Source organism: Hyla sarda, chromosome 2, assembly GCF_029499605.1.
Source record: "Hyla sarda isolate aHylSar1 chromosome 2, aHylSar1.hap1, whole genome shotgun sequence".
NCBI classification, from domain to species: domain Eukaryota; kingdom Metazoa; phylum Chordata; class Amphibia; order Anura; family Hylidae; genus Hyla; species Hyla sarda.
The window spans coordinates 120,162,457-120,174,861 of NC_079190.1; the positions used below are offsets into that span (position 1 = coordinate 120,162,457).

The following is a 12,405-nucleotide window of genomic DNA, read 5'->3' on the forward strand; positions in this document are numbered from 1 at the left end:
TTTAACTTTCTGGATCCAGATGATATATAAGCTTTTTCCTGGATAACCCCTTTAATTAAGCCACTGTTTCCCAACCAGGGTGCCTCCAGCTGTTGCAAAACTACCAACTCCCAGCATGCCCAGACAGCCAAAGGCTGTCCAGGCATGCTGGGAGTTGTAGTTTTGCAACAGCTGGAGGCACCCCGGTTGGGAAATAGTGGCTTAATTTAACCAGGGTATAGGAAAGTCCATCTATACCATAACTGCAGTGTAAATGAAGAATAGTCCTGCACTCCAGTAGTTCAGTTATAAACTGTATTTCCTTTATTGCTCCATTAAAAAAAACAAAAACGGGTTACAAACAGGAAATAGTAGCTGACATTTTCTTCCAGATGAAATAGATTTAAATATTTTCAGGACATTTATAAGAATATGACGGCTATGTTGGGAATCGCCCTTACATCACACACAAAAATAAAGTTGTAAAAAGATTCTTTGATGCCCACTAGATGGCGCTGCAGACGCGTGCATTGTACAAGCCTCGGTAATAGCGCAAAGGGGCGGAGCCAACACGCTGTCAAGCACCGCCCCTCGGTATGCGGCCTCACCTCCCCCCTACCTCTGCATTGCGCATGCGCTGGAGGCGTCACTAGGGCCGCGCCGCCCCTATATGAAGCAAGTGAGGCGCTGACTCGTTCCTTTTTCCTCCCCACCCTTCGCCGACGCTGAGGTGTCTGTAGAGCGCTCCGGGACTTCAGCACCAAGCCCGCAGCCACCATGATTATCTACAAGGATAAGCTCACCGGTGAGTAGCGCGCCGTTCCGTCTACCTGATGGCGGCTGAGTGATTGGCTGAGTGATTTCTTTAGGACTGAACTTTCCCCTGGGTGTGGAAGCCGCGGCCGGGCCTTGAGGAGCTGTTTGTTAGTGTGGGGGATGTTATAGGCGGTTCGCGCACGCCAGACGGGCTCCAAGCCGCGGTGTATGAGGGGGGTCTGAGGATAACTGGTGTGTGGCGCCCGTTCCCCGCTAATGGGGTATGTTCCATACGGCAGCAATGCGGGTATAGAGGCCGGTGAGGCAGTGCGGCCGCCGTCGTGACGTCTCGCCTCTTGCTTTATGCGTCATAGCGAGGAAATGGGCGGGAAGGTGCGGCTGCCGGGAGGAGGGGCGTTACTGGGCAGATTACAGCAGGATGGATAGGCGGGAGTCTGGCGGCGGTATCGCGATATGGGTCGGGAATGTTACTTCCAGTCCGCCTGCTGGGCAGCCATAGGGTGCGTTCACACTGAGGAATCCTCGCCTAAAAGTTCCGTGGCGGCATTTACGTTAGGGGGAAATTTTTTACTACAACCACCCAATTTTTTTTTTTTTTTTTTTTTTTCGGCATTTACGCAGTCAATTCGAAGTCAATGGCGACGCAGATGTGACTTATTCCTCTTGACTGTTGTGCTCGCACCCATAGTGGTGGTGTGTATGCATAGTGCTACCCCCACCCACACTATGTACTGCCTGATCCTTTCAGGGTTCAATCGGCAATTTGCTCCAAGCCTGAGATCCAGGCTTGAGCAATGGACCACACTAACACATATCATCATCATGTTAAAGATCATTTAATCCCTTCCCTAATAAAAGGATCACCCCCTTTTCCCATTAAAGAGAACTGTGTAAATAAACATGGGGTATGTCTGAACTACAAAAGTATATCGCTAATTAAACCGCAAGGCCAACGGTGTAAGTGAAAAAAATCCAAAGTCCAAAATAGCGTAGTTTTGGTCATTTTATATTATGAAAAATGTTTAAAAAGCAATCAGTCTGATCAATACAAAATGGTACCGATAAGAGCTTCAGATCCCAGTGCAAAACGAGCCCTCATACCGCCCCATACATGGAAAAAGAAGTCATAGGGGTCAGAAGATGACAATCTAATACTAATTCAAAATCAAACCTATATAAGTAGGATATCATTTTATGGCCCTACAGAATAAAGATAAGGTGTCATTTTTACTGAAAAATGTACTACGTAGAAACGGAAGCCTCCAAAATTTACAAAACGTCATTTTTTTTTTTCTCCATTTTGTCGCACAATGATTTTTTTTTTACGTTTTCGCCGTGGGTATTTTTGTAAAAAATGACTAATGTCACTGCAAAGTATTGGTGGTGCAAAATATAAGCCATAATATGGAATTTTAGGTGCAAATTTGAAAGCATTATGATTTTTAGAAGGTGAAGAGAATTTATTTCAAACTGAAACCCTGGATCCTTAAGGGGTTAAAGAAAACTGTCACCTGCACTAACCTGTTGCTACAGACAGGTAGCGCAGGTGACACTGATGACAAGGCAAGTACTGTTGTCAGTGCTACCTGCACTACCTTGCGGTACAAACAGGTTAGTGCAGGTGACACTGGTGACAGATTTATTAAAGGAGCATTCTGGGTGTTGGCATGCTGGGAATCCTTCTGATCACAAGGACTGGGGAAACTTAACCCCTCAGTGGCCAGCTCTCCACTCTATCAGGCTTCTGAGCATTGCTGGTTCTAGAAATCAGACTTCTATTAGCTTATCCCCCATCCTTCACATAATCATTATTGTCTGGTGAAATCCTGACCTCTACTGGTTCTTTTGGGCAAACACACAGGTTTTGTCTTACTGGTCCGGACTACAGCATATGCTGTGTAAATGAATATGAACTAGCAAAGCAGAGGGCAGCAGTGTGTACAGTATGTGGGGAAATTATGGGTTCTAATCTATAGTGTATAGTATTAGAGGTGCTATAACTGGTTCATACGGTTACCGGTGTCTACTAAATGCTTATTACTGTATGGTGCCACTGAAACTTGTTGGGTTTGTGTTAACTCGGAAATGTGTCTTGCATAATGCATCAGTTTAGTGTGTGTGTGTGTGTTTTTTTTATATATTTTTTTAAATGAACTTGTCATCTGGATCTCTGGTTTGATTATCTGGTTTATTACAGGAGATGAAATGTTCTCAGACATCTACCCGATTAAAGAAAGTTGCAATGGGCTGTGTTTCGAGGTTGATGGAAAGGTAAGTTACTGTAGATTTTATGGTTTCTGTAAACTTAATTTAGACAATGTAATCTTTGACTTACACTTTTTTTTTTCTTTAGATAGTCACCAGAGTTGAGGGTCAGATTGATGCTGCTCTGATTGGTGGCAATGCCTCTGCAGAGATCGCAGACGAAGGATCGGATACAACAACTATCAGTGGGTGTGACATAGTATTAAACCACAAACTTCAGGAAACTGGCTTCACCAAGGAGTCATACAAACAGTATATTAAGGACTATATGAAAGCGTAAGTGATCAAACCTGATATTCCACACAACTTGTGCTTGAGCAGCTATGTCCTCCATGCCCTTGATGTAAGTGTTCTGCACATCTGGAACCTGCACTTTTCTTAAGTATTTTTTATGGCTGGTTTCACTATGGGAACCAGTGCACTGTGCATATAACAGCCCTGGTACACTGGACAAGACATACAGAAAAGTGATTCTTCTACTTTGAAAAGACACAAGATAACTGCTTATTGAACATGTTGAGCCTAATGGGTTTTCTGGATTGAGGAATCACTTTGTGGCACCAGACTTGTTTGAAGTCTTGTCTTGATATAAATACTGCTGTATGGAAGAGTACAGGTGATTATACAGTTACAACAGAGTGGATGTACTGTGTGTGATCAACTACACTCAAAGTACATCCTCTTAGATCAGGGTTCCTCAAGCATGGTCCTAAAGACCCACCCAACAGGTCATGTGTTTCTATGTTGCGCTTCTAAAGTCCTGCCACTGTACAACATAGGTCTTGTAATTGTAGAGAACATGTGTAAAGATATAGTTTTACATAGCAATTGTGAGGCCTACTTTACAGCAGTATTAGCCTCAATGCACATATGTTGGCAACATCTTAATCTGCTAATAAATCTGCTTGAATGGCCCTAATTCAGTGAGAATACATTTAACTTGGTGTGCATGCACACCACGTTTTCACTCTACAGATGCCGGATCTGGCTGGGGGAGGGGAAAACTGTACTCTTGTCGGCCCATTTTTTGACCGGACCTCAAAACGTAGTATGCTACGTTTTTGAGGTCCGGTCAAAACCGGAGTAAAACGGTGACTCAGGTCGGGTCATTAAAGTCAATGGATTAGGGCGTTGGTCTGGCTGGGGTATGGGAGCGCACGGTTTCCCCTGCCCCAGCCGGATTCCGGCACCGTAGAGTGAAAATGCAGTGTGCATGCACCCTTTAGTGACTTCATTCGGGTCACTTTCGTAGTGTGTAAAAATTATGGTTTGAACTTTTGATTAGGGATCAACAGACTATCGGTTTGGCCGATATTCACGCTGATTCCTCCCCATCCCCAGTTTTTTAATTACCTGTTCCCAGGGTCTGCTACTTCTGGCTTCTGTGATGTCCTGTGCTATTGCTGTGCACTGCGCAATGACGAGTGATGTCCTCAATGCGACGTTACTGTCAGTGCGCACAGTGACGGCTCAAGATGCCGCTGGAGCCAGAAGTAGCGCAGACCCCGGTAACAGGTAATTATAAAACCAGGGATGGGGGAGGCAATGGGGCTGCGGCGGTGGCTGGACTCAGGACTGGCAGAGGGAGAGAATCAGGTGGCGGCGGTCTCTGGCCAGAGGATAGGCAGGGGGGGCAGTGGTGGTGGTTGGACTAGGGAGGACCCCAGGACAGGCAGGGGGAGAGAAGCAGGTGGCGGCGGTCTCTGGCCCTGGAAAAGCCGCTGCAGTTCATTAATTTAAAGCGCCCGCTTTAAATCATTGATCTGCAGCAGCTTTGGGGGCGGGGGGGTAGCCAATAACTTATACTGGAATATCTGTATAAGATCTGCCTCAAAGTTCAGATTATCAATATTGGTTGGTCCCTACTTTTGATACATTTGGGAAATGACCTGAACATAGGAATTAGTAGACTACATTCAGGTAACTGAATGATGCCTGTGCCAACCCTTGCAAGTGGAGAGAAGTATTGGTCTTTGTCAACAGGCTTTTCCGTATTGAGCAACTAGCTGCTGGGACAACCACTATAAGAACACTAGTTGTTTCTAATGTCGGGCTGCTGATTGTGTGGCAATGATGACTCTTAGGACACCTTTGGAGGCTTTGTTCCTATGAAACAACTCTCAGTCTGAGCTGTCACTTGTGAAAATGTAACCACGGCAAAACTGCATGGATGTGGTGTGTGTATTTTTATATATATTTTTTTTTTTTTTCCCAAGCATCAAAACCAAACTTGAAGAAGATCATCCAGACAGAGTAAAGCCTTTTATGACTGGTGCAGCAGGAAAAGTCAAAGATATTCTTGGAAACTTCAAAAATTTTCAGGTAACTTAAAATATCTTGCATTCTGTAGGGTGTCTTTAATGTGAAGTTTTCTAATGAGAACATCTGCTGTATAGTTTTACACAGGAGAGTCTATGAATCCTGATGGAATGGTGGCTCTTCTAGATTACCGTGAGGATGGAATAACACCCTATTTGATTTTCTTCAAGGATGGGCTGGAAATTGAAAAATGCGTAAGTTGCCTTTATTAGTAGCATTCTGTGAACTGTCAAAGTCCTAACTACTAAGCCTCTATAAATGGATGCAGTAACTACTCCTTTTAGAACAGTTGGCCCCTTAAAATAAACTTTGATAGGCCTTAGAAAGCCCTTCATGGAGGTTTTCTGCACAGTTTCTGTAATGTATTAACTAAATGTAAACTCCAGTGTACATAGGTAGCCAGCTAAAGATATCATTGCCAGTAGGTTTATAATGCCAAGGACAACAAACTAGTGACTGACTCTGATCAAAATGACGTGACTTGTATTCTGTGCAGCTGTAGTGAAGTTATTCACTTCAGTGGGCATAGGGAGGGGGTCCTCATGAATATGAAAAACAGAAGGTTACTGAGAGATTAGAACTTTTTTTTTATTTCTCCTTCAGAGTAGCTTTATACTAGTGACTTTCTTTTATTTTGAATCAAAATGGAGAGTATTTAATGAACAGGTTTCACATCTTGTCTAAGCAATTTCACATGAAATGGGCACTGTCAGATACAAACTTGACAGCTGATTGACAGCTGTGAGCGCAGGGCTCAGAGCTGGAGGAAAAATCTTCCCACTGTCAGCTTGTGTCCCGCTACTGTCAGTGAGGACAAGCTGGGAGATGTGACCAGACAGCATACTGAGGGAGGGGGTGGAGACCTGCAGTGAGGCCACACCCCTCCCTTTGAGAGGAATTCAGACTAGTGTGAGCTAAATAAAGTTAATGAAAAAAGTGCTAGAAACATAAATTAGATGTACATGGTCAGTATTGGGTACTGAGTGAATAAAAAAAAAAAAAAAATTTGTTGGATCTGATAGGTACGCTTTAATCATTGTCAAATCATGGCCATTATGTGATTTATGTGCAGTATACAACTGCTATAGTTAAGAGGAAATAAGATTTTCAAATGGCCTTGTAAACATTTGCAGTAAGGTCACAGTAAATCCACTTCTTGTTTAAAAAAAAAATTATTTTTTATTTTTTTAACTCTACATGTAGCAGGAAAACTACATAGGGTTAAATTTGAATATGCAGCTTGGCCTGCATAGAACATGCAGAATGGGTTCAGCTAAATCTTTCCCTAAAGTTAGGGTATGAAATGTAAGACCTTGATTGGGTAAATCTTATCTCAATATGCGCTGCATCTATTGATAGACCATAAGCTTAATTCTGTTGCTTTTTGGTTTGCACTGAGATGCTATAGAAACGTTCCTCGCGCTTTCTGTGTGTCCTACTGTGGCTAAGCAGATTGAATAGAGGAATACATTGGATACGAAGATTGTTTGAAGACTGACTTTATTGTTCAGGATGCTTATGTGCTCTGTTTCCTTTACAGTAAACACTTGGTTCATCTGTCCTAACAATCTGCTGCTTCACATCCATCAAATGGGATTAAGCAAAGTCTCAAGACCTTCAAACTGGACTGTTATCATCATGCTACGTTTCTTTTGACCATAAATTATTGGAGTGGAGACATTATTTTTAACTTGTCCTATAGTCCAAATAAAGTTGTCACGCTCCACTCTAAGAGATGCATCTGTTCTATTTCCTGCCTATAAATGTTTTTGGATATAAATTGAGTTGTTCTCTCAATGAGTAACAGTTTATGATCAGTAATTTTTTATTTTTCCTTTAAATTGCCTTAAACTATTTCACGTGCATAGACCTATAGGACAACACTCATGACTGCTCCTTTGCCTTCAAAAAGCAATGTGAACATTAACTGGGAAGTATCTATATGCATCAGTTCTCAAACTTAAAAAAAAAAAAAAAAAAAGCAATTGTAGCTAAAAAAAAAGTAAAGAAATGTTGGAATCCCAGTTGGTTGTATTATACACAGCTCAAAATAAAGGGAACACTTAACACAATGTAACTCCAGGTCAGTCACACTTTTGTGAAATCGGTCTACTTGGGAAGCAACACTAACAATCAGTTTCACATGCTGTTGCACAAATGGAACAGACATGTGAAAATTATAGGCAATTAGCAAGACGCCTTAATAAAGGATTGTATCTGCAGGTGGTGACCACAGACCACTTCTCAGTTCCTATGTTTCCTGACAGTTTTGGTTACTTTTGAATGCTGGCTGTACTTTCACTCCTGGGGTAGTATGAGATGGAGTCTACAACCTGCTCAGGTAGTGCAGCTCATTGAGGATGGCACATCAATGTGTGCTGTGTCAAGGTTTGTTGTGTCTGTCAGCATAGTTTTCAGAGCATGGAGGTGCTACCAGGAGACAGGCCAGTACAGCAGATGTAGAAACAATCCAGCAGCAGGACCTCTGCCTTTGTGCAAGGAGGAGCACTGCCAGAGCCCTAGAAAATTACCTCCTGCAGGCCACAAATGTGCATGTGTCCACTCAAACAGACTCAATGAGGGCCAAGGAAGCTTGAAACCCACTGAAATCAGACTTTATAATCCAGAGAAGCAGACAGCATGCTATACAGTCTGCATACCTGCACTGTACTCCACCTGGCTGGCCAGTGATGGGAATAGAGCTTCATATCACTAAATCATATTTGCTGCAGAGTTGTGATTGGCTTGTGCTGTCTGACCAATCACAGCTCTCACTGGCAAATATGAATCTGACTTTCATTCCTGGATTTTTTTTTTTTTTTTTGTCTAATCCTAACATAGGAATGTCCAGACACTAGGGTGCAATATTTTGCCCATACTCCCCATGTATACAGTGCACTCCTAGTGTATGTACAGATGTGAATAGCAGTGACTGTGCAGACTCAGAGGCCCTGGGTCACTGATCAATGCAATGCTCTGCACTAGAGATGAGCGAACTTACAGTAAATTCAATTCATCATGAACTTCTCGGCTCAGCAGTTGATGACTTATCCTGCATAAATTAATTCAGCTTTCAGGTGCTCCGGTGGGCTGGAAAAGGAGGATTCTAGGACTGTATCCTCCTTTTCCAGCCCACGGGAGCACCTGAAAGCTGAACTAATTTATGCAGGATAAGTCATCAACTGCCGAGCCAAGAAGCTTGTGATAAATCGAATTTACTGTAAGTTCACTCATCTCTACTCTGAACATACCTGGTCTACAGGGATGCATGAGGGCTTTTTTTTTTTTTTTTTTTGTACTGTGGCCTGTAGTTTCTATTGTACCATTTTTGTTTATGGGACTTTTTTTTTTATGTATGCCATTGACCGTGCAATTCAACATTTTAATAGTTTGGACATTTACACATGTGGCTATACCACAATTCTATTTATTTTGCCTTGTTTGTAAAAAAAAAAGTGGGGGGATTCAAGCTTTTAGTAGAGAAGGTGTGGTTAGCCCCCATAGGGTATGGTGCAATGATCTGCTTTCTCGCCCCCCCCCCCCCCCCCCCCCCCGTGTGTGTAATCTGTACTACAACCAATGGTGCAATGCTCTGCCTAGACCACCTACATAGGAATGTATATATACACGGGGGGGGGGGGGGTGTGTATTGTGCAGACTAGTATTGCACACCAAGGTCTGTAGAAGACACTAGGGTGCAAATGTTCTGTCTGCAGTCTACTCTGCACATACTCGTGTATAGCAGTACAGAGCAGAAACATACGGGAGGACTGTCAGGGCCACAGCACACTGCTGTGTATAGATCGCATGTTAACATACCACAGGGGCCTGGGTGGTGGCAAAAAAAAAAAATTAGTGTAGAGGATGTTGAGGGTTACGTTGACTGAAAAAATCCTCTAGGGCAAGCTGACAGGCTAAGCGGGGGAAGGAATGGTGGCAACTACGGCAGCCCCATGCTGGTGAATGTACTGGGAGGGTGGGGCTGCCACTCAGTCAGGTTGCTGCAGGAACAGTGCCTGACCCCCACAGTGGCCTCCTGACCACCCGCAGAGTTTGGGTTGGATCCCGCAGGATGCCAATGCAGGTCTCTAATATGAAGTTCTACTCACACCGTGTATTTACAATGAGGAAGCCCTAATTCTGCCACTTGTGATTAAAGACTTCTTGTGATAATGAATTGATGGAGGAAAAAATACTTGGGTAAAGTAAAATGATGTCCTGAAATGTCAATAAAAGGGTTAACGAAGGCTGTGAGGGAGTGTTTTTATTAAATATTTTTCCATGTGTTTTTTTCTTGTAATTGAATTTTCAGGCTTAGTAGTGGAAGGCATCTTGTAGACATAATCTATTATACTATTACTAGGCCAGTGCTTAGTGCTATCCCCCAATTATTACCCCGGTACCCACCGCCACAGGGGTTCCAGAAAGAGCTGGTACCAACAGGCCCAGAGCATCAAAAATGGTGCTCCTGGGCCTTGCCGGTAACAATGGTCCTCACCCACCCTGGTAACGTCAGGCTGTTGCTGCTTGGTTGGTATCTGACAGATACTGAAAAAATGAGGGCACCACACACTTTTTTCCCCCAATCATGGGGGATGAGGACCATTGTTACTGGTCCTCCCCAGCCTAAATAATGCCAGCCTGTTACCGCCTAGGCACACAATTTTTGATGCTCCAGTCCTGTTGGTACCAGCTCTTCCTGGCTTTCCTGTTGAGGTGGGTACCAGGGTAATAACTGAGGGTTAGCGCTAGCTGATTTTGGGGCTAAGGCTAAGCCCCAGCTTAGTAATATATTCCATCTATAAGACGGCTTCCACTACTAAGCCAGAAAATTCAATTATAAAAAGACACATGAAAAGAAAAAATTATTTAAAAAAACACTCCTCCACAGCCCTCATTAACCATTTTATTGAAATAAAAAAAAACGCTGTTCATCGTTGCAGTCCACCAAATCTGACGTAGTCCTCCACATTCACGTATCTGAAATGAGAAGAAAAGAAAAACAAGAAATATGGGTTAGTACATTTTTTTTTTTTTTTACTCTTCCCCTGGGAAGAGCGCACACTATGCAGCGTGTTCCTAAACAGGGAGCCTCCAATTGTTGCTAAACTACAACTCCCATCCTGGGGTCTGTAGTTAACCAACAGCTGGAGTCTCCCTGTTCCCAGTTCTTATAATTCATAATCCCCGCCGGGATTGGTTGATAGCTATTGACCAATCAGAGCTCCCATGTTCCGGCGGCGGGGATTATGAATTATGACAGTGTACACAGGAGCCGCATGTACCACCGGCGTGTATAGTTAATAAATGCGGATCGCAGCGGGTCTCTGGAGAATGACCTGCTGCGATATGCACCTCAGCCCCTGGACTACAACTCCCATCATGGGCAGAGTCTGTCCATGATGGGAGTAGCAGTCCTTACTGTGTGAAAATGGAAACTTTGGTACGTGTCCTCCGAAGTGGTGTATATTTGCGCAAAAAAATAACTTGCGTTCTTTTTGTGCGTCCAAAAAAAAAACGCAGTTAGTAAATCGATGTCTACGGGAAAAATGTCTCTACGGTACGGTACGGTACGAAGGGTGACATCTTTAGAAAAGGTTCCACCAAAAAAGAAGCACAAAAAGAACGCAGAAAATATCATTGCGCAAGAATCACAGAAGGACACTAAAATAAAACGGTTTCACAAAAACCACCCAAAAAGTTCAGTGTATTTATCAAACACCATAAACAACATGATATAAAATAGAAAGCAGTATCTCGTATCTGCTTCAATTTGCTCCAACCAATCTGGAGACTTGCCAGGTGTTTGGGTCATACAAAAAATAATAAACCTAAAGGAGAGATGGGGGGGGGCCTAGGGATCACTTGGCCTATGGAGGCTGCTACCTGATAGCCCTATCAATTGGGGCCCTGATGCTACCCCTGACCCTAGGCAGAGTGTACGTCCTGATAAGGACGGCCCCGCACAGGAACCTACCCCTAGTTGCCTACACTCACCCTAAGTAAAGACGTGAAGGAGGCTAACTATCTCACTAAATGAATGCTATCTAGATATAGGGATAGGAGAAGGAAAGAATTGACCTATGATCACAACTCAAATTGAAGAGAATGGAAATAGAATGGAAATCAAGGATATCCTGTAAATGACTCCTTAATAGGAGTCTGCCTAACAGATATATAGGTACTCTCTAACAGTTGATAGCATAAGTGGACCTTTGCACTGACATGTTGGAATAAATTATTAGACTTGAATGTGTCCAAAATAATAGTTTGTTATATGGTCAGTATGTCATGACCTATAAACCAAAAATCAGAGGTATGTATATACATGAATACAAAATAACCCAGTCTGCATATGATAATGAGCAAGGAGACAAAATACATATATGTATAGAAGTATGATAACAAGACCTGCAAAAGAAAGCAAGCTCAAAGAATTCAATGATTATCATAAATCAGAAAATGATTTTTACCTCTATGGTTATTGTGTCAATTCATATGCCTGCCACAACCTATAAAAGGTTATCTCAGACATGGGGTGTAGATTTTTTTTTTTTATTTCAGAGGTTTCTACTGTATCAATTCAGCTACCTGCCACAACTTGTAAAAGATGGTACAAGGGTGTAGCAGACACAATAATTACTAAGGCAGTTGGACGAGGCAAGTAGATCTGTCAATGCTATCCCAGGCTTATTAAAAATAAAACCTATAAGGGAGTATCAGAGTACAAAGGGTTCCACTAAGCTTAGACCCAAGGCCTGGCAAGTTTTCTAATTCCAAAGTAGTCCCAACGTGTTTCTTGCCCCAATCATCAAGGGGCAATAAGGGGCAGAGGATGGCATTCTGATGACGGGCTGGCTGGCGGTATGATGATACCAGATAGTTAGATCGCCATGTTAATTAGTGGCCGAGCCTACCCTTCAATATCGCTGCTTGTACAACTCCAACCAATCAGGCCCCATGGCCCATATTGATTGGCAGTTCTCATAGCCTCTCATTTGGTAACTCATTAATGACGCTTAACTGACTGGGTGACCTGTGCATCCGGTGTGTGATCTCACTATA

The 12,405-nt window shown here is 43.1% G+C and overlaps 1 protein-coding gene and 2 non-coding genes across 3 annotated transcripts; all 3 read left to right on the forward strand.

Moving 5' to 3' along the window:
• Window positions 1-626: 626 nt before the first annotated feature.
• On the forward strand, window positions 627-7,072 carry TPT1 (tumor protein, translationally-controlled 1). The gene is made up of 6 exons (XM_056555418.1): window positions 627-784; window positions 2,954-3,027; window positions 3,110-3,297; window positions 5,238-5,343; window positions 5,418-5,534; window positions 6,881-7,072. The coding sequence occupies exons 1-6, from the start codon at window positions 757-759 to the stop codon at window positions 6,881-6,883; spliced, it is 516 nt and encodes a 171-aa protein (XP_056411393.1). The 5' UTR covers window positions 627-756; the 3' UTR covers window positions 6,884-7,072.
• On the forward strand, window positions 5,087-5,155 carry LOC130359741 (small nucleolar RNA SNORD58). The gene has a single exon (XR_008890425.1). It is a non-coding gene; the product is annotated as a small nucleolar RNA SNORD58 (small nucleolar RNA).
• LOC130359752 (small nucleolar RNA SNORA31) lies at window positions 6,684-6,813 on the forward strand. Its single transcript, XR_008890435.1, has one exon. It is a non-coding gene; the product is annotated as a small nucleolar RNA SNORA31 (small nucleolar RNA).
• Window positions 7,073-12,405: the final 5,333 nt, after the last annotated feature.